The 22,957-nt window shown below is 34.7% G+C and overlaps 1 protein-coding gene across 1 annotated transcript in view; it reads right to left on the bottom strand.

The window, feature by feature from the left end:
• LMBRD1 (LMBR1 domain containing 1) overlaps window positions 1-22,957 on the bottom strand; it is a 117,504-nt gene that overhangs the window by 21,104 nt on the left and 73,443 nt on the right. Inside the window, exons 10-14 of the mRNA XM_026507134.4 lie at window positions 8,223-8,287; window positions 7,771-7,873; window positions 7,113-7,217; window positions 4,816-4,965; window positions 2,619-2,697 (exon numbers count right to left, since the gene is read on the bottom strand). Of these exons, the coding sequence (XP_026362919.1) occupies window positions 2,619-2,697; window positions 4,816-4,965; window positions 7,113-7,217; window positions 7,771-7,873; window positions 8,223-8,287 (502 nt within the window). The remainder of the gene's footprint in view (window positions 1-2,618; window positions 2,698-4,815; window positions 4,966-7,112; window positions 7,218-7,770; window positions 7,874-8,222; window positions 8,288-22,957) is intronic.

Consider the following 22,957-nt stretch of genomic DNA (forward strand, 5'->3'; position numbering starts at 1 on the left):
ACGTAAGAATTTTAAAACAGAATCTATTTTAGATCTTCAGGATCAATGCCTTCTTAGTTCAAAAAAAAAAAATTACAAATTAACTCAGCAGTAATTTTTCATTCTATTTTCACTTAGCTAAAAATGACAACCCATTTCAACTATCCACCCTTTCTGTGATGTGATGGGTGTGTACATTTCAAAGAAAAAAAATTGGGACTAAAGTCATTATAAAAGTAGAACTGGAAAGTCAAGTCATATTTATTTATACTAGAAAGTTTTTACTATTACTTCTTTGGGCAACAAAAGGTATCCCACTGGATTTGTTTTCCTATCTCTTCTCTATTTTGTTCTTTTCTTCCAGTTTTAGTCTCTCCCCTTATTTCTTTAAGCATCCCAGACTCTGTGGTTGGTCACTTTATTGTCACTCTTAGCCTGTCCTTTGCTTTGCATCCTACTTCAAACCTTCAACCTACCCTCCCCAGACAACTAAGCACCGATGGAGAATAATTGCACTGGTTGTACAGATCTGTTCAACAAAAACACAAATTGATAATTTCATCTCTGTCCCCTGACACATTTATCTCTCACTGATTTATCCTCAGTGAGAACCCTCTTTATTCACTTTCATGGCCTATCAAAAACTTTTGCCACTTTCCTCAATTATGTGCCCCAATGGCCTACTCAGCTCTCAGATGACCTGAACTTACACTTCACAGCAAACTGAGACAATGAGATACAAAGGACAACTTCCTGTCCACTCTCACTAAGAAATTAGTATATGAGTCCATATCCTTGCTTCTTTCCTTACAACCTAGAAAAGGAGGTACCTTTCATTCTATCTAAAGCATCGTGTCTTGGATATTCTTAATACCATCTCCTCTAGAACTGGATATGGTCCCATCATTCAGCCTTTCTGATATTTTTCAGCTTCTCCTGTTCCACTAGTTCCATCCCATCATCACTGAAGTCTCTCCTAATTAAAAAAAAAAAAAAAAAAAGGCAAAACAAAAATGTCCTTGACCCTGCATGCCTTCTTTAGTTTCTGCCTAATCACTCTCAACCCTATGAAGAATTTCAATGAAGACTAATATAAACTCAGTCACTGATTTGTATTCGTTTTTATTCAACGCAATTAGATTTCTCTTCAACATTTTTCTCACTTTTTTTTCAGTCCATACTGTACCTTCTTTATCCGCTTGCCCTTAGATAACATTTTTTCTGAGGTCCAGTCTCCGTTCTCCTCTCACTCTTCCCTCTCAGTTCCTTACATACATATTCAACTGCCTATGAAACCTCACCTGAATGTCCTGGAGATATCTCAGGTCAACTAATCATTTCTTACAATTCTCTCTAATCTTAAAAGTATTTTTATCTCAGTTTGGTGATACCAAAATTTACCAATCTACTCAGTAACTGGAGGGCTGTTCTAGAATTTTTTGTCTTCCTCAAAATTGCTTTGGATCCAAACAATCAGAAATTCTCTTAATTCACCCCTGAATTTCTTTCTTCATTTCATGTGCTCATGACCACTGTCTAATTCAGGCTTCCACCATCTCTCCTGGATTACTGTAATAGCTCCTTCTGGCTATGTCTCCCATACAGGGCTATCCCTGTATTCTATGCTTATTCTTCCTATTACTCCATCACAGTCTGTAGTTGACCCTACTAAAAAACTCAGAATTTATCTTTTTATAATGGTACTCAGGAGTGATTTATGAAGAAATTTAGTATATCTGATATATTTCTTTACCCTGATATAAAAGAATTTTAAAGATAAGAGTAGGAAAAAAGTTGCATGGACGCCTGGGTGGCGCAGTTGGTTAAAAGTCTGCCTTTGGCTCAGGTCATGATCCCAGGGTCCTGGGATCGAGCAGGCTCCCTGCTCAGTGGGGAGCCTGCTTCTACTTCTCCCTCTGCAGCTCCCTCTGTTGCTCCCCCACTTGTGCTCTCTATCAAATAAAATCGTTAAAAACAAAAAAAAAAAAAAAAGGAAGAAAACAAATTGCAAATTCTGATAGAATGAACCTGGAATCCTTAATCAGGACAGAATAATATTCAAAAGAAAAAATCACCTTAATGAACAGAAAGAAGAAAAAAAATTCTCTAAAAAAAGAGGTTAAAAGCAGAGGATCACAGAGTTTTTCTCAGAATACACATAAAATACTTAGCAGAGTGCCTGGAACACATAATTATATGTTCTTAAAAGTGAACTGCTATTATCGTTAACATTATTATTAAGTAAAATAACTAGACGTGTATGAATGAAAAGTTCTAAGTCATTGGTACTTTTGGTCTTGGTCCTAAGAATTACAGATTGAACCAAAACTATCTTGAGTTTTTCAAGGAAAAAGAATGGCATTTAAGAGTGATTTCTTATTATATTAGTAAATGTAATAAATAAGAACTACCTTTTGTTACTTGATAAGTAACTAATTTATAATGGTCCTTTCCCTAATGGAAATCAATATATCACCAAGAAATTCTATTGAAAAGACTTAGCAATTTCTTCCTGCTAAAAGTTCCTTTATCACCACATATTAAAACAGATGCATCAAATGATTAACATAGCAAAATGCAAGCCAACTCTTTTCTCATAGAGTTATAAATTCTAAGGCAGTTGATAAGAGCTGTCTTACCTTCAGGGGCATCGGCATCACATCTCTTTGGCACAGGGAAGGCTGAATTGTTTTTATGGTCATCATAAGTTATATTGCTCTAAAAGACAAAAATATGGTTAAAATGTAAATATATTAATATTTGGACCAAAAAGTAATCACATTATGAATTTTATACTCTGTTTTCTAGAAAACTATATCTAGCTAATATTCTAAAAGGTAAATTTTATACAAAATTAAAATTAGAAGAAAAAGATTTATGGTAAATTTTAACTTAGGGCTTTTTTGCAACAATCTTTAGGTCCTGGACTGAACAAAGAGCTTCTTCCCAGAGAAAAAGCCTACTTACTCTCCCACTGTGAAACAAGAATATCTTTTGTCCATGCAAATGCATAATCTCACTTCATTTATTCATAGAAAAAAGTTTAATAAGCATGACCTAGTGAACTACATGGACATGATAAGGCAAGAAGAGAATAAAAAGATACAGGAAGCGGAAAACAGGATTCTAATACTGTGTTTCCCAAACTCAGGTTACCCATGTACTTCTATTATAGTTTGTGCCTTATATTTGTTCCACCTACATTATTACTTAGTCGATGAATTAATTTTTCAACCATTGATAATATCATGTATGGTACTAGAGTATAAAAAAAGGGGTGATCTGGGCAGACCAGATTAGTAATCAAAGACTCATTTAAAGTAAGGCTTGAACTAGAACGGGAAACACAAATTTGATTTGCATTATTAAGTAGAGTGAGAGGTATTTTAGGAAAAAGAAACAAACTACACAAAGGTTGAATCAGGTATGGTCAAAATATTTTAACTGTTAAAACAACCAAACTAGCTGTCCAGTTACAACCAGGAGCCACAGCTGGCTTCTGAAAGATCAACATAAAGAAAGAGTATAACAGGTAATACCCACCATATTGAAAGAAAGCTCAGATACCCACAAATAAATTTGGGGGGGGGGGTTCCTTCTTTTTATTTAAATTCAATTAATTAACATACAGTGTACTATTAGTTTCAGAGGTAGAGTTCAGTGATTCATCAGTTGCATGTAACACCCAGTGCTCATTATATCATGTGCCCTCCTTAATGCCCATCATCCAGATACCCCATCCCCCACCCACCTCCCCTCTAGCAACCCTCTGTTTGTTTCCTATGTTTAAGAGTCTCTTTTGGTTTCTCTCCCTCTCTCATTTCATCTCATTTTATTTTTCCTGGGTTTGTTTCTTTTACTGACCAGAATCAGGCTGTATGTATTGTTCTTTGATGTGCTTGTTGGAGATGTTCTCAGCCTCCCACAATCCTTTTATCCATTATATATTCCACGGAATTAGTGTCACTGTTTGGGTTGCTTCATTCTGCTGCTAACAATTATGCCTTCTTTTGTGCACAAACTTGAGCACAGGGGGTGGAATTTGAGGGGAAGAGTGTCAGTTTGAGCCCTTGTCAATCTGAGGTGATGGCCTGTTGACTGGCATTGAGCAAGTAGCAGGCCCTGCCTGCTGACTGGGGCAAGAGGGCGGCTGCACTGTGGATTTGGGGCCCACAGGCTGATGGCATTGTGTGTGACAGGGACATGGCTGGTTTTGCTTCTAACTTTTGTTTTTCTGGGAAACTCTCTCTCTCCTTCTATTCTAAATGAAAGCCCTGCTGGATAGAGTATTCTTGGCTGTAGATTTTTTCCTTTTAGCACTTTTAATTTATCATGCTGCTCCCTTCTGGCCTGCGAAGTTTCTGCTGAAAAACCCACTGATAGCCGTATGGGGTTTCCCTGGTAGGTCACTGCTTTCCTCTGTAACTCTACAAATAAAATGTTTTTAAAGAATCTCCTGTGGGATTCACAGTACTGATGAGCAGACACACTTTGCTTATCAAAACTTTTTGGGGAGCCATATTAATAAAACTACTTAAAATATTATATTAAAGACTATGAGTTTTAATAAAGTGCTGAGATAAAGTTCAGCAGCTTAGCACCATGGGATCCATTTAAGGAACTATAATAATAAAATTCAGTGTGTTATTAAAAAAAAACTTGTATGAAACAAACATAAATATGCTCAAAAATGAAGTGAAAAACCTGTTTTAGCAATATTAAGCTTGATCTGATGAGCTATTAACCTATACCAACCTTCACAAATTAAAACTTGGTTTTTTAAATACCACTCTCTTTAAAACATCAAAATAATGAAGTTTAAAATTTTGTACTTACCTCTATTAAGTAATTTTGGCTTCCATACATAACATATTGGGGAGCAAGACTGTAAATCATGTAGCTAGTGTGAAGGACAATAAGCAGAAGTATCATGCAAAGAAATAAGAGTGCCTGGGGTCTGGTTCTACCTCTTCTAATTTTGTACAGCTGGAAAGAAAAAAGACAGTAACAATATTTCAGCAATATGCTTTATTTGTAAGGCACTAAGTTCTGCTTGTGTGTTAGAGGTAAGGAATATAGTTCAACCAACCATTTCTTTTTCTAAAATAAATTAAGAATTCTTAATCATTTCAAATGATTACGAGAATGACAGACAATTCTTTCTCTGTAAAGCTTAGTTTTACAATTATGCTTATTTTAAAATCACAGCAAAGCATCTATATTCAAAGGATCCTATAAATGATCCATGAAAAACTCAAGACCTAGAGAATATATTATATATTAGTATTCACCTGGTTTGTTTCCAGACAAATCTTCTAAAATTATGTAATAGCATCTGTTAGAAGTTTATAGGGCTAAGAAGAATTATGAACTACCACTAATGCTATCTAAAGATTACAGGAATGAATTTAAACTATAAGTATTAGTAATATATTTGTGGTTTTACATAATATTACTACACAAGAACAGACAAGTCACGCATTTATATATACTCATTTCTATGAAATACTCATGACATCCTCATATTATACTGTTATAAATTCTGGTTTATCATAATTTATATTAATCTGACTGCAAATATTTTCATACATATTTATAATAAAGGGAAACTAAAGTGTGATAACAAATACAATAAGCCAGGGGACTTGCTTCATTTCAATGGCAGAGCACATTTTTATTCTAGCAACTAAGAAATCACCACCTATTTTATTAACAGATTTTAGTACAATAGAGAGTAAAAGAACTCCAATTCTGGATGAGATGACAATATGAACACCTAAAAACTGACATTTCCTAGTTTCCCTTACATCTAGTCGTAGCTAACAGTGATAAAATATTAAACATCAAAAGGAAAGAAGTCTGCTGGGGACTTCTGGGAAGGTGCTGCTTTATTGATAATAAATGTTTTCTTAATGGAACATGAACAGGATAAATGGAGCTGCAGCAGCCATATTACAATCATGAGGGAGAAGCCAAGAGGATTACAGAGATGTTGGACTTGACATTTTTGCACTACAAAGCACGCTAGATCTTTTAAAATTTTCACAGCAAGAAATCTTTTATTAGTTCAAACCACTATTTAACTGGGTTTTCCTTTACTCACAGGTGGAAGTAATCTCTACCTGAATCATCTTCATTTTGAAAAAAAAATTTTTTTTAGATTTATTTATTTATTTAGTTGAAAGAGAGAGCGCGCATGTGAGCATGAGCAGGGGGGAGGAGCAGAGGGAGAGGGAGGAGCAGAGGGAGAGGGAGAAGCCGACTCCCTGCTGAGCAGGGTACCCAAGGCCAGGCTTGATCCCAGGACATCGAGATCATGACCTGAGCTGAAGGCAGATACTTAACCGAGTGAGCCACCCAGGCACCCCTTGAAAATCTTTATTTATCTCAAAATGAGTGTGAGAAGAAAATAACCCTTCTCCAACCATATAGCAATTTTAACTTCTAGTAGGAAGGGCCATCCTTTGAGCTACAGTGTATTCATTTGTACTTCAATGTGTTTCCATGCAGCCAAACACTAAGCAAAACAATGTAACTTCTAGACCAGGGTTTCTCAACCTTGGCACTATGGACATTTTAGGCTGGATAAGTCTTTGTTATGGGAGGCTGCCCTGCGCAATCCAGAATGTTTAGTAGAATCCCTGGTCTCTACCCACTAGACACCAGTAGCACCCACTAGTTTTTTGGGGTTTTGTTGTTGTTGTTGTTGTTGTTGTTGTTGTTGTTACCATGGAAGGAGCTGAGATGCCCTTCAACAGATGAATGGATAAAGATGTGGTTCATAAATACAATGGAATATTACTCAGCCATCAGAAAGGATGAATACCCACCATTTGCATCGACATGGATGGAACTGGAGGGGATTACGCTACATGAAATAAGTCAAGCACCCACTAGTTTTAACAACTGAAAATATCTCCAGACATAGCCCAATGTACACAGGGGGCAAATCTGCCCTTTTAAACACCACCACTCAGGCAAAAATCACCTTTATGTTAATGTGAAGTTAAAAGGCTAGTACTTCCTTTTAATATCAAGATATTTACAACTTTTATATTATAAATATAAGTTAACTTGAAGTAATGGAAATTATGTACAAAATTATGAAAAAAATCAAAATAATATATACTTACTCTAACCCAAAAGAACCATATGCCAATATTTCGAATTCCCGCCATTGAAGTAAAAATAAAGTACATAATAATAATTGTTATAAGAATATAATCAAGAGGAAACACCTGAAAAAAATAAAACTTAATTTAATACACAAACAGTAGGGGTTCTAGAAGTCGTATAAAATTAACTAAAACTTCATTATTCATATTTGACAAATGTTTAAAATATCAACCCTGATTTTGATCAGGCTACTATGATAATACAAAAAAAAAAAAAGAATCCTCCAAAAACATAATTAATAAACTGTTACCAAATTGCTTATACCATTATCCTAAGAAAAATCCTGTAACAAATTAAACTAAAATTACATTTGTATATGGAATAAAATACTTCATTAAAAATTAAAAGTAGGAATTGATCAGAAAAGTTCATCTTAGGTACTATAATGTTCCCCAATAAAATTATGAATAAGAGTTCAGCAATATATCAGTATAATAATCTTTAAAGTAATGTATCAATGTGGAAGTTACACATAAATGAAGAGTCAAAACAGCAGAGGGCATAAGCATATATTGCTAAGTATTAATAGTTTGTTAACATAATAATTTGACAGAGTGTAAGAATGTTTGCTGAAGAATAAAATGACTGATTTTATTTTATTTTTTTTTTACTCACTGTTTGTAGTACAGGCAAAAGCATATTCAGTGGATTACTCAGGTTAGCTCCAAAAATTATAAAACCAGAATCTATTCCAGCTGAATGAAGGGCTTTATCCAAACTAAAACAAAAATAAAAATTATAAAGAGCAAATTTATATATTATACTAGCATATTTTCAATTAACTTAGAAAAAATATCATAAGTAAGCATGCAGATTCAACAAGAGTCAAAGAAAACCAGATAACAAATTAAACATCACTTAAATATCTTACAGATACCGTTCGACTGAAATGGAACAAAGAAATACCGTCTATTAGTTGCACCTTTTTAGTCATTCTGTGAGTTAATGCTGTAGAACACTTCAAGTTAAATAGCTGAAGATGGATAGGCTACACTAATGGAATCAAGTATGGAAACTGTGTAACACCACAGGATGTATGCTTTAGAAAATATGTGTACTATACTTACTTTGACAGGAAGAGAGAAATTATAAACAGCAATGCAACTAAGATGAAAAATATTCCCCAAATAATCTAAAAGTAAAAAAAAAATTCATTAAAATATAGTTCTAGAAGTTGATATTAAAAGCGCAAAACCATTATGCTCAATATGAGTTGCAAGATATGACGATGATATAAATAAAATGATTCAAGATATATTTTAATTTAGTATATAATCCTAGACATTTGTCATCTAAATTTTCATTATGAGACTGTTTGACTGAAAACACATACACAAAAGAGACAAAGCGTTTAAAAGTCTTCATTAGTAAGTAAACAAATGAGACTCTGCTAGGTCATATAAAAGGTTTATATTCAGTTACAATGAAATATAAACTTCAAACATGACTGAAAAGTACATTAAGACTTACATACATACCCAAAAAACCAAAATCGTGAAACTCATCAGGTTACATAAACCTGTTACCAAAAAAGGGAACTTGGAACATTTCCCATAGAATTTACACACACACACACACACACACACACACACACACACACGTATATACACATATATATACACATGCACATATATACATACAATTTACAGTTTTTGTCTACATGTTTTGTGTATGTGTTTGTGTATATATGTATGTATATGTATGTAAGTGTGTGTGTGTGTGTATCATACCAGAAAAGTCTGTATAACTGCTACTACTCCTGAAATAGAGTCATTAACAGCACTGAAGAAACTGTCGTGTTAAACAATATTTCTGGGAAGAAATGTATTAAGCATTGTAATTGGTAGAATACATTTCCTTCTACCATATGAACTTTATATTACAAATAGTAGAAAACAAGCAAAACATTTTTAGAACTGGGTCTCTAAGGAATAAAAAAGGGCTGAAATCTACATTAGTAATAATCTAGGTGTTTTTTTCCCTGACATCTTCCTTAAGTTCTAGCAACAAGTAGGCTGAAGAGTCCACAAAGTCAGAACAAAAAAAGAAGATTCTGATTAAGCACAGTTAAGTGTTTTTGGCTTCTCTTTGACTGGAATTGATAGGAATAAATGGATAATATCATGAATGTGAGGGTGTTTTTCATCTTATTCCACATAATTGCTGACTTTATAATTCTGCCAAGATAAATGAAGTAAAATAGTAACACATCATCCTACCCCACATACAAAGACGAATTTTGGAATAAATTTTAGGCTATGTTCTAGGAAATTTTCAGTTCTGAAAGAGTGCCTCTGAAACCACTGGGAAAGAAAATTGGCAGAAGAGGACCAAAAAGGATATAGTCATTACTTGAAATAGAAAACACTGCTTATACCCATTTTACATACTAGAACTTCACATAAGAATTCATTTATTTAAAAAAGGTATCTGGTGTGCCTGGGTGGCTCAGTCCATTGAGCAGCTGACTCTTGACCGTGGCTTAGTCATGATCTCCAGGTCATGGGCTCAAGCCCCACATCACGAGCCCCCTCCCACTTGCGGTCACATACTCTCTCTCTCTAAAAGAAAGAAAGAAATCTTAAAAAAAAAGGTCTGAAGTGACTCTACAGTAACTAAGTTCATTAGTAGAAGGTATAAAGGAGCTTACACAATCTTTTTCTACTAGATTTGAACACCTTTTTTGATACTCAGGTAAACCAGAAGACAATATAATTACACTGCGGATCTTCAACTGAAACATATGATTTCCTAACAGACCGCTAGTAAGAAATAGCTTGTAGCATGAGGGCATATAACCGCCAAATGCCAATTAACAGTACAAAGACATAACACAGAAATAGCAGAAGTTAAAATTCCCTTTCCTTGATGTCCATTTTGGGGGGAGAAAAAAAAAGGAAAAAAAAAAAATCCTGGACTATTTTCCCAATCTGCTGGGATGAATGACCCACAGTTAAACTGTTAATCACAGCTACCTAATAGAATACAGAATAAATGTAAAAAATATAACGTTTATAAAAACCAAGGAAACAACATATATTAAATGAGAACTTAAATTAGCACTTCCAGAATCATGTCAGTGATGACCACCTTGAACAGACCTAAATATTCTACTCTTAGCTATAATGTCAATTTTGAAATAAAGATTAAACTACAGAGGTGACATCAGTAAAGAGAGAGGGATAAGAACCTCTGAAAATCCTCTCCTCCATAAAAGCAATGAAGAAACTGGCATAAATTGTCAGAATCAACTTTTTCAACACTAGGGGAATTTACCAAAGCCCATTGAACAATCCAAGGACATTTATCCAAGAAAAGTGACTTAATCTCAGTAAGAATACAGAGCATTATGTCATTTTAACTTGTAGTCCCAATCGCTTCTCTCTAGTATATGGTAGCCTTGAAAGATAGCCTGTAAAAGCCAGAAGCCAGCAGCCACCTGAGGAAACAAAGGGGATGAAGCTCTTTCAAAGTCTCATTTCCAGAGAATTGTTATTATTTGATTGCTGGGTGATCCCATGGAAGATACCACTGGTAAGACTGTCTGTTTGACAAGAACTGGAGCTCACACAATACAAAAATCTTTTCTCTAGGAGTGTCTATCAAAAAATTACAGGCAACTAATAACATTATGGCCACAAGAACTAGTCTGTAACAGGCAAAAAAATAAACTAACCAAAAAGATTAAAATGGAAACCCAGGAAATGAGATGTCCATAGAGGTTTTGAAAAGTTTTCACACGTTCCTGGGAATGTAGAAGGCCCTATACATGCCCAGGGCTGTGTGCATACTCAACAAAGATCTGAGAAGGTTTAAACTCCCACTTCTGATTAACCTTGAGGCTCTGCACAAGCAGGAAGTGAAGGCTAAGGCTAAGTTGCAAAGTGCCTGCCTGAGTATTGAAGTAGTATCTCAAAAAACACACACTGCCCTTCAGCAAAGATTAGGAGACTTATTGGTTTGAGGTTCAGGGACTGGCTCAATCATTAACCAAACTAATCAAGCAGAGACTTCAGTGACCACATACAACAAAGAATATATACTTCACAGAATTACTTCACAAAAGTCACAAAACAAACAGCAAAGAATAAAAATAGCAAACCCTGGGGAGAGGGGGGAATCTGATCTCCAGAGTTACCACATCATAGCATTTAAATTTCCCAGATTTTAAGAAAAAAATTAAGAGACATGTAAAGAAACAAGAAAACATGGTCAACACAGAGGAGGAAAAAAATCAACAGGTGATGTCTTTGAGGAAGCCCAGACATTGGATTTGCCAGACAAAAACTTCAAATCCAGTATTTTAAATGTGTTCAAAGAACTAAAGAAAACCATGACCTAAGAACTAAAACAAATTATGAAAACAATGTCTCACTAAATAAAGAGAAATTATGAAAAAGAAGTGAATTGAAATTCTGGAGATGAAATGGCCATGAACATTTCACTGAAGGGCTAAACAGATTTGAGCAGGAAGAAAAAAAAATCATCAAACTTGAAGATAAATCAACTGAGATGATCAAGTCTGAGGAAGAGAAAGGAAAAAACAATGAAATAAAGTGAACAGAGCCTCAGACACATGTGACACCATGAAACATAATAAGTTCAATAGGATTCCCAGAAAAAAAGGGGGTAAAAGGGCAGAAAGAATAAGAAATAATGGGCAAAAACAAACTAAATTTGATGAAAAATAACCCATGTACCCAAGAAACTCAACAAACTCCAAGAGGAATAAATTCAAAGACATCCACACCTAGACATACATAAATGGAGGGAAGGGCAAATCAGAGATCTTGAAAGTAGCAACAAGGAAGAGACTCATGTAAAACAGAGTCTCAGCAAGATTAACAGCTAATTTCCTATCAGAAACCATGCAGGCCAGAAAACAGTGGGAAAACAATTTAGATAAACCTAGAACAAACGAACAAATTCCAAGACACAAATTACCAAAACTAATTTTTAAAAAAAGAAAATCTAAAGAGATCTATAACAAGAAAACGGATTGAATAAGTTATCAAAAACTTCCCACAATAACAGCCCAGAACAAGATGACTTCACTGGTGAGTTTTACTAAAGGTTAAGAATTAACACTAATCTTTCACAAACTTTCAAAAGAAGAAAGAAAAGGAAGGACGACTTCCCAACTCAATCTAGGAGACCAGTATTATTCCGACACTAAAACCAGCCAAATACATCACAAAAAATGAAAACTATAGACTAATGTTCCTATGACTACTAGAACCCTGAACAAAATATTAGCAAACAAAATCTAGCAACATGTAAAAAGAATTATGTACATGACCAAGTGTAATTTATCCAAGGAATGTGAGGTTAGTTCAACATAAAGAAATCAATCAATATAATACAATGTTTTAACAGAATAAAGGTCAAAAACTGCATGATCTCAATAGACACAGAAAAAGCATTTGACCAAGTGCGACACACTTTCATTAAAACACACACACACACACACACACACACACACACACACACACAGAAACAAATTAAAAATACATGGGATAGAGGCGCCTGGGTGGCACAGCGGTTAAGCGTCTGTCTTCGGCTCAGGGCATGATCCCGGCGTTATGGGATCGAGCCCCACATCAGGCTCCCCACATCAGGCTCCTCCGCTATGAGCCTGCTTCTTCCTCTCCCACTCCCCCTGCTTGTGTTCCCTCTCTCGCTGGCTGTCTCTATCTCTGTCGAATGAATAAATAAAATCTTTAAAAAAAAAAAAAAAGGAAGAAATACATGGGATAGTCCTCAACCTGTTAAAGGCATCTACAAAACTCATATAGCTAATTGTATATTTGAATGGTGACAGGCTAAAAGCTTTCCCATTAAAATCAAGGAAAAAGCAAGGATGTTCTTTTTTTTTTTTTTTTTAAGATTTTATTTACTTATTTGAGAGAGAGACAGACAGAGAGCACAAGCGGGGAGGAGATGGAGGAGCAGGCTCCCCACTGAACAGGGAGCCCAACTCGGAGCTCAATCCCAGGCCCCTGGGATCATGACCTGACTGCTTAACTGACTGAGCCACAAGTGCCCCAGGATTTTCACTCTTGCCACTTCTGTATCTATAGATATATCTATATCTATCTGCAAATGACATTATCTTGTAGATAGAAAATCCTAAGAATATTGCAATAAAACAGAACAAATAGATGAATTCAACAAGATCACAGGATATAAGATCAACATACAAAAATCAGTTGTATTCTGTATGCTAGCAATGTACAGTCTGAAATGAAATTACAAAAACAATTCCATTTATAATAGCATCAATAACAAAATATTTAGTAAATTTAACCCAGGAGGTATAAGACTTGAACACTGAAAACTACAAAACATTGTATAAAGAAATTGAAGACTTGTATAAATGGAAAGACATCTCATGTTCGTGGATCAGACTTGGTATTTCCAAGATGGTAATATTCCCTAAACTGATCTACATTTTCAATGCAACTTCCATTAAAATCCTAACTGGCTTCTTTGCAGGAACTGGCAAGCTGATCCTAAAATTTATATGGAAATGCAAGGGACCCAGAAGAGCCAAAATAACCCTGAAAATGAACAGCAAAGTTAGAGGGCTCACACTTCACAATTTCAAAACTTACTACAAAGCTACAGTAATTAAGACTGTGTGGCACTGGACAGACATATAGACGAATGGAATGAAACTGAGATTCCAGAAATAAAACTGTACATCTATGTTCAACTTATTTTTGACAAAGGTACCAAGAAAATTCAGTAGGGGAAAGGATAGTCGGTTCAACAAATGGTGCTGGGATAAATGGATATCCACATAGAAAAGATGAAGTTAGATCTCCTACCTCACACCATATACAAAATTTAATTCAAAATGGACCAAGGACTTACATGTAAGAACTAAAACTATAAAATTCTTAGTAGAAAACATAAGTGTAAATCTCCATAACTCGGGATTAGGTTATGGTTTCCTACACCTAAAGCACATGTAACAAAAGAAGAATAAATCAGACTTCATCAAAAATAAAAATGCTTGTGCCTCAAAGAATACTATTCTGGGCCTTTTATCCCCCCACATATGTTTCAGAATCCATTTGTCCATATCCACAAAATACCTTGCTGGGATTTTTATCGGAATTGTATTAAATTTATAGATCAAGTTGGGAAAAACTGACCTTCTAAAAAATGCTGTTTTAGAAAAATAAATATATAGAACAGAAACCAAATTTTTCCTGTGTATTAATCAGATAAAAATCATGTTACTTTCATTAAACCACAATAAAAAGGTAAAATGTTATAATCTCTGAAGAATACTAAGTAAGACATTACTTTTGTCAGAGTAAAAATACTGTTAATGCTACTAACTTTATATGTGATGTTATCTAAACCAATGATGAATCAACTGTCTAGAAAATTCTCCATTACCTAGAAAGAAAATTTAAGTTCCTCTACTCATTAATAGCATACCATTCCCCAAAATCTCTTCCCTTTCCCTTTTACATTAAGTTTAAAATGCTGTGTTCTTTTTATTTAAATCAGTGGTTCTGAACTGGATAAACCCCCCTTCAAAGGACATTTGACAATGTTTACTGAGAGTCTGTCACGATTTGGGGGGATGGGAGGGGTGGAGAATATTACATCAAGTGGGTAAGAATGCTGCTAAAGGAATGCTGCTAAACATCCTACAATATGCGCTGGAGAGTACTAGTCCTCCCGAACAAAGCATTACTGGGCCCCAAATGTCAAAGGTGCTGAGACTGGAAAAGTCCGATTTAAATTGAAAGCAGTATGAATAAGCTATCATTTCAGCAAAAATAAACGCTTTATCATTCTCTGAAAATCATTTCATGTTTTAAGATGCTTATTAGCTTAAAATGAATCTCTTATCCTAGAACTTAATATTGTCTGACAATGTGAAACAAAACTTCCAAGCACTATAGAAAGAAATAATATAGGGTGAGCTTTTTTTTTTTAAGACACACCTCTTATCAAATTTCATAGGTGAATTTCCCATATCCATAAAATAACTTTTGTGTATCCAGGAATATAACCAAAAACAGTAGAAAGGTGCCACACCTAGAGACTCAAACAAAAGTTATAAATGTAAAATAAAAGTAATTTCTATTGTATTTTATTATTAATGTTACCTTAAATAAAATACCATGTACTGCTTCCTTTTTTGCCAAAAGCAATAGCTGTTGTCGACAATGCTGAAAAAAAATTGTGTGCTTTTGAGGTATATTGAAGGATGTGAGCAAGGGAAACTTTTTTCTATTTTTCCAACTCTTTAATAACAATGAGATTAGGAAACAGGATTCCCTCTTCAAAATTGCTTAGAATCTTGTTAATCGAAGAGTGGCCATGGACCAGTAGCGTCAGTATCACCTGGGAGCTTGTTGGAAATACATACTTTCGGGGCTTAACTCAGGTGGATTGGATCAGTATCTGTATTTTAACGGGATTCCTGAGTACTTCTTACGTTAAAATTGAGAAGCTGTGCCTTAAAAAAGTCATTTAGAATGTTAGATGACTACAATAAAAAGATACCAAGTCAACCCAGGTTAAGAGTTTGAAAAGAGAATTTTGGAATGGAGAACTGGATTTAAAAATTAACCCAAACTGAACTTTCTTCCCTCCAGAGGCCTCTGACATCATATGTCCTTTATAACATAGCGAATGGCCATGGGTCTCAGGCCCCTAACTCTAGATAGCACATCAATTAGTCTTCAAAACTTTCCTCATAGGTAGAAGGTAAGAACACATGATTTTCATTAGCAAATCCTGATAGGACATTATAAGTTATAGTTCTATGAAGAGAATTAAGTTTTACATGTTGCAAATGTTCTACAAAAGTTTTTTTTAAATAGTACGAAGATCAGTAATATTCAGCTCTGGCTATAAATTATTATATTGCAGAGAAAATATTTGCAAAATATTGCAAAAAATTTATTATCATTGCAAAGATTCTCATGGTGATTTGTCAGTGTAGTACCAGCTTATGATACTTGGTCATGGTTACAATTTTCCTTATATTAGAAGCAATTTCTTCAGTTTAATACTATTCTGATGGAAGAGACTTTCACAAAAATTGACATTAAAAATGGAAGTGGTAAAGATAATGCCAAAAATTGGGGGAGATCTAGTAAAAGCTAAGGCCTTAATGCTTTGTTTTGACATAATTTCAAATATATGAGAAAACTGCAAAAATTGCACAAAGAATTTCAGTATACCTTCCAACTAGATTCTACAAATCTTAACATTTACCTTGCTTTACCATTCTCCATCTATCTGGCTGAACTATTATTTTTGAGAATGAGTTGCAGAAATACACTTTAATACCTATTCTCTAAAAGCAACCTCTTTCACATTATCACATTTCAATTCTTAAAATCAAGAAATTAATGTTGACAGAATGCTATTATCTAATCTACAGACCTTATTCAAATTTCAATTGTTCCACTAAAGTCCTTAATAGGAAAAAGTTTTGTTTTTTTCCTGGTCCAAAATGAAATTCAGCATTATATGTTGCTTTTGTCTGTTTAGTGTCCTTTAATTTGGAACAGTTCCCAAGTCACTTTAATTTAATGACCTTTAGATTTTGAGGAGTTGAGGGCAGTTATGTGCATTGTCCTTCAATGTGGGTTGCTTATTTCCTCATACTTAATTCAGCTCATGTACTTTTGGCAAAAATGACAGAGGCACAATCATACCTATTGCCCCATTACTGATGAACTTAATTTGGATCAGATGGTTAAGGTGGTCCTGGTCATGTTTCTCCACTGTAAAATTACTACTGTCCTCTTTGTAATTAGTAAGTCTTGTAGGGAAGTACTCTGAGATTATGCAAATATCCTGTTCTCACCAAACTCTCACCTTCTAATTTTAGTATTCATTCATGTCTCTTGCAAGAAACAGTATGTGGTGTTTGCCAAGCACTGATTTTCTGATATTCATTCTACACTTATTAGAATTCCACTGTAGGGAAGAGCTTTCCTTTCTCCATTTACCTATTTATATCAATACATTCATATATTTTGATACTTAAATGGTCCCAGAGTTAGGAAGTGGGAGCCCCTTTAAGCTGGTTCCTTTTATCATACACCAGCACATCCTCAGCACATCCTCTCCTTCTGACATAAGCAGGTGTGGGCTTATATACTTTCCTAGCACCAGTCTCAGCATCAACCATTTCTGCAATCTGCCCTGTTTTCTTTCAATGAAGTTAGTGTTTTGTCTATTCATTAAAACGTACACATAGAAATTATAGTAACTGGTCTGTTTTTCTTCTCTGATTATTTTCTGCTTTTATGTTTATTTTTCTCCTTGTGTTTTCTTTTGGTTTACTTTGCTCCTTTGCTAGCCTTTTGTGTTTGGAATTTAGTGTGTATATTTGTATCCTTTTATTTTTATTAATAAATGTGTTCATGGCTTTGAGTTTCCTGATCACTGTTTTAAACGTACCCCATAGATTCTAATATGATGTTCCCATCATTAATTTTTAGAAATTCTGCAATTCGTTTTTCTCCTTTCCTTTCACCCAAGAGTTGCTGAATATAAGGTTAATTTCCAAGCGAAAAGTGCCTTAGCTTATTGATTTTGTTATAATTTCTAGTTTTAATGCTGCACTGCAATCAGGGAAGAGTTGTTTGTAATACATCTACTCTGCAGAATTCATTGACAGTTTCTTCATGACACAATATATGATCAATTTAGTGAATGTTCCATGTGCACTTGGAGAGAAGGTGTAGTCACTATTATTGGGATGTAAAGTTTAAAAGTTACAATACACCTTACTAATTCTATTTAGGTCTTCTATAATCTCACTCAGTTTTGTGCACCTCAAATGTCTTACACTGAGTATGGTGTTATGTTATTCTCGTGCTGTTAACATATTTCAATCTATGTCTCCTTGACTCTCTCCTACTTCTTGCTTCATAAAGTTTGTTACCATGTTCTTTGGTACATACTTATTTTTATCTTCCTTGTAACTTGTGAATTTTCATATTAACAAGTATATTAGTGTTCTATTCCTACACTGACGAACTACTACAAATTTAGTGGCTTAGAACATCTACTTCTTATGCTGTAGGTCAGAAGTCTGGGCATAGCACCGTTCTGCTGGTTCTCTGCTTAAGGTCACACAATACCAAGTTGTCAACAGAGCTGTATTCCCTTCGGGAAGCTCTAGAGAAGAATCACTTCATGCTCTTTCAGATTGTTCACAGAATTCAGTTCCTTGAGGTGACAGGGCTAAGATCTTTATAGTCTTCGCCGGCTATTAACTGAGAGCCTCTCAGTTCCTTAAGCTGCTTGCATTCCTTTTTACACTGCCCCCTCCATCTTCAAATTAGTAACGGCAAGTCAAGTCTTTCTCCCATTTTTACTATCTCTCACTTACCCTTTATACTACATCTCTCTGACTCAGGCCAAAAAAGTTCTATGATTTTAAGGGCTCATGCTATTAGACTGGACCCACCCAGATAATCCAGGATAACCTCCTTAAAGTCTGTAACCATAATTGCATCCGCACAGTCCATTTTGCCACTTCATGTAACATACTAATGGTTCCATGAATTAGGGAATGGAAATCACTGGGGGAGGAGGAAGGGATTCTGACTATCACAAAAAGTATCCTTTGTTGGATTTAATGTTTTTAGGCTTGAAATTCTACTTTATCTAACATCAAGATCACTATGTTTTCTTATTATTTCCATATGCCTAGCATATATTTCAACACACATTTTTAGCCTTTGTCAGTCTGTTTTAGGTGGCTCCTTTAAACAGCATATAGTTAATATCTTGCTTTATGAAGAAAATGAAAATTTTTCTTTTAATAGTGAATTATGTCCACTCATATTTATTGATATGCCTGAACACTAATCTCAACAATCTTAATTGTCAGAATTGCGTGTATATTTCTTGTGTATCTTACTTAATACGCGTTCTTCACTCCTTTAAGTTCCTTTTTGTCAAGAAGGTTTATACTTTTTAGTGTACTTCAATTCTCAAATGCCCTTAGCCCGTTTTCTTATTTAGCCCTTTGATACAGAGTTGCTTAGTTTTTATGTATCCAACTCCCACCTAACTCCCCACACAGTAATCTATGAGAAATCCTACTTCTCTTTCTCCCTTCTTAATTGCATGATTTGTTTCAGCAGAACATATAGTATGTTTATACATAGTCACACCCTTGCCCACATTCACAGATCTGCAATATTTAATATTCACCTTTATTTCTTTTGCTGATGTTTTCCCTCTTACCTCTTGGTTGGTTAGAGCTTGGCAATTAGTGGATTTCTCGAGAGCACATGGGTCCAGAATTCCCTGAGTTTTTAAATGTTTAAAAACTGTTTTTCTAGAAGATAGTTTGGCTAAATATGAACTTCTGGCTTCATACGTTTTCACTGAGACTTTTTTTTAATGTTCTCCACATTCTTGCCTTGATCATGTTTTTTGAAAAGTCTGATACTATGTTGCCCTTGTAAAGTCAGTTGATTTTTTTACTTGGAAATCCTGAGGGCTTATCTTTAAGTCAGTGTTACTAGGAAAATGCACATGAATTTTCCCAGGTACAAGGTGGCTATTTCAATATGTAGATTCATGTCTATTTGTACGTGGATTTTTTGGAATAGGACTTTAAATATTAGTTCTGCTAATTTGCTTTGGTTTGCTTCTGCAGGGACACCAATTAAACCGATGTAGTTTCTCTTTCTCTTCCATTTCAGCACTTTTTGATCCTTTTTATTTCACCTTGTTTTCTTTCCCTTGGTTGTTTCCTACCTTTCTTCAATGCCACTTACTAAATTTTATTTGAGTCTATTCTCCTTTGAACACCCTGTAATTTTGTCTTCATTTCTGAAATTAACTGCGTTTTCCTCCCATTTTTTCCCCACAGTCCACCTCTTCATTTCTCCCTGGTTTTTGGCCATTTGTTTTTTGTTTCTGTTTTTTAAATAGTGGTAAAAGATACATAACATAAAATTTACATCTTAATCTTTTTTTTTAATGTACAGTTTAGTAGTGTTAAATACATTCACATTGTTGTGCAACCAATCTCCAAGAATTCTTTCTATCTTGCAAAACTGACACTCTGTACCAATTCAACAACTCCCCATATTTCCCTCTCCCCAACCCCTGGCAACCACCATTCTTTCTGTTTCTATGAATCTGACTACTCTAGATACCTCATATAAGTGGAATCATACAATATTTATTTTTTGTGACTAGCTTATTTAACTTTTAGGGGGTTTCAGATCAATCTTAGGCCTACCTCCAAATCTCTTCTCTCTCCCATGCAATTTTCCCCAAATTATCTTTGTTTAAACACAAAGTTTTACAGTAAGAGCTGGAGAGAACACTTGCTGGATGTAGGGATTTTTTGTTTTGTTTTTACTTACAAGTACAGTTGATTCTCATTTGCAGATTCTGTATTTGCAAATCCATCTACTCACTTAAATTTATTTATAACCTTAAAATCAATACTTGGGGCACTTGTGGTCTTCTGGGATATGTGCAGAGTAATGAAAACTCTAAGTCATCTGATGTGCAAGTTCCCAGTTTGCACAAGGCAATACTCTTTCTTATTTCAGATTTCATAGTGTAAACAAGTATCCTTTGTCTATTTATGTTACATTCTTTGCACTTTTGTGCTTTTGTGTTGGTACTTTTGCTCTTTCAAACACCCCCCAAGCATAGTGCTGAAGTGCTGTGTAGTGTTCCTAAGCCTAAGAAGGTTGTGATTACTGAGAAAATACATGCGTTAGGTAAGCTTTGTTCAGGCATGAGTTATACTGCTGTTGGTCTTAAGTTCAATGTTAATGAATCAACCACATATATTAAACAGGTTGCTCTTCAACACAAACACAAAAAACAAGTTATGTATTGATCAGTCACTGACTTCCAAGTTTTTCTATACACTTGAGTTTCATGACTGTACTAATATAAAGATTGGTTAGGTTGCTTACAAGTGGGTTTATTCTTGTATGAACTTCAATATCCATACCATAAAGTTACTGGCAATCAAAAGACACTGTACGTTACAGGAACTTTAATATACAATTACTACCAACCTAAACCTTCAAATACATCTTAAGAAGCACCTACACTAAAATATATCTCTCAAATAGTGATCAAGTAAAGGTCTGGAATGCACACTTATACTTCCAATAAAATATTTAATAAGACTTCTTTAAAGTTAGAAAGTGCCAGTCTGTCTTTGGACATACTCAAAAAGTATGGCCTAAAACAAACCACCACCACCACAACAAAAACATACATGCTTTTTAAGTATTATTCTGAGAAAGGAAATCTGCTACATCTTTAAAGATAATTCATAGTAAATTTCAAAGGGTAAAATGACATGACAAAAATATTAATAAAGAAAAATTAAAATATTCCCACACCTTCAAAACAATGCACTGTGTACGATGAAATTATTTTTCACTGTTTGCTTACCTTATGAAATTTAGTTGTGTTTATGTTTGTGTATGTGTTGGGGGGTTAGGAGATTAGTGGGACAAGCAGAAATAAAAATTTTCCCAGTTCTTTATTACGGGTCTGATTCAAATAACAGAGCCAAAAATAATAAAATCCTTAGGAATAAATTTAAACAAAGAGACAAAAGATTTACACACGCTGAAAACTGCTGAAAGAAACTCCAGTAGACATAAGTAAATGTAAAGACATGCCATGTTAATGGACTTAAAGCCTTAATATTGTTAAAATAACAATATCACTGAAAGTGATTTACAGAATCAACACAATACCTATGAAAAGTAAAAAGGTGTTTTTTGCAAAGGTGTTTTTTTTGCAGAAACAGAAAAACCCATCCTAAAATTCATATGGAATTTCAAAAAACCCCAAATAGCCAAGACAATCTTTCAGAAGAAAAACAAAGTTACAAGACTCATATTTCCTTATTTCAAAACTTACTACAAAACTACAGTAATCAAAACAGCTTGGTACTGGTATAAAGGCAGATATATAACCAACGGAACAGACCCCAGAAATGAACTTTCCCATATATGATCCAGTGATTTTTGACAATGGTGCCAAGACCATTCAATGGGAGAAAGCCAGTCTTTTCAACAAAAGGTGCTGGGTAAGGGACATCCAAATGCAAAAGAATGAAATTGGACCCCTACCCTTAACCATACACAAAAGTTAACTCAATATATAAAAAGACCTATTGTATGTATGTACCACATCTTCATTATTCAGCCATCAGAAAGGATGAATATCCGCCATTTGCATCGACAAGGGTGGAACTGGAGGGGATTATGCTAAGTGAGGTATATTAAGCAGAGAAAGATAATTATATGGTTTCACTTGTATGTGGAACAGAAGCAACAGCACGGAGGACCATAGGGGAAGGGAGGGAAATCTGAAGGGGGAGAAATCAGAAAGGGGGACTGAACCATGAGAGACTATGGACCCCAGGAAACAGACTGGGTAGTTTCAGAGGGAAGAGAGATGGGGGAGGGGGTAACAGGGTGATGGGTATTAAGGAGGGCACTGTTGTGATGAGCACTGAGTGTTATACGCAACTATTGAATCACTGAACACTACATCAAAAACTAATGATTACTATACAGTGGCCAATTGAACGTAAAAAAAAAAAGATCTAAACCTAAGAGCTGAAGCTATTAAACTTTTAGGGATAAAAAGGGGGAAACTGGACTTGGCAATTATTTTTTGGATAGGACACTGAAGCATAGGCAACAACAAAAAACATTAGATAAATTGGACTTCATCAAAATTAAAACCTTTAGTATATCAAGAACACTTTTAACACAGTGAAAACACAGCCCAAGATTGG

Source organism: Ursus arctos, unplaced genomic scaffold (genome assembly GCF_023065955.2).
Source record: "Ursus arctos isolate Adak ecotype North America unplaced genomic scaffold, UrsArc2.0 scaffold_29, whole genome shotgun sequence".
Classification (NCBI taxonomy): domain Eukaryota; kingdom Metazoa; phylum Chordata; class Mammalia; order Carnivora; family Ursidae; genus Ursus; species Ursus arctos.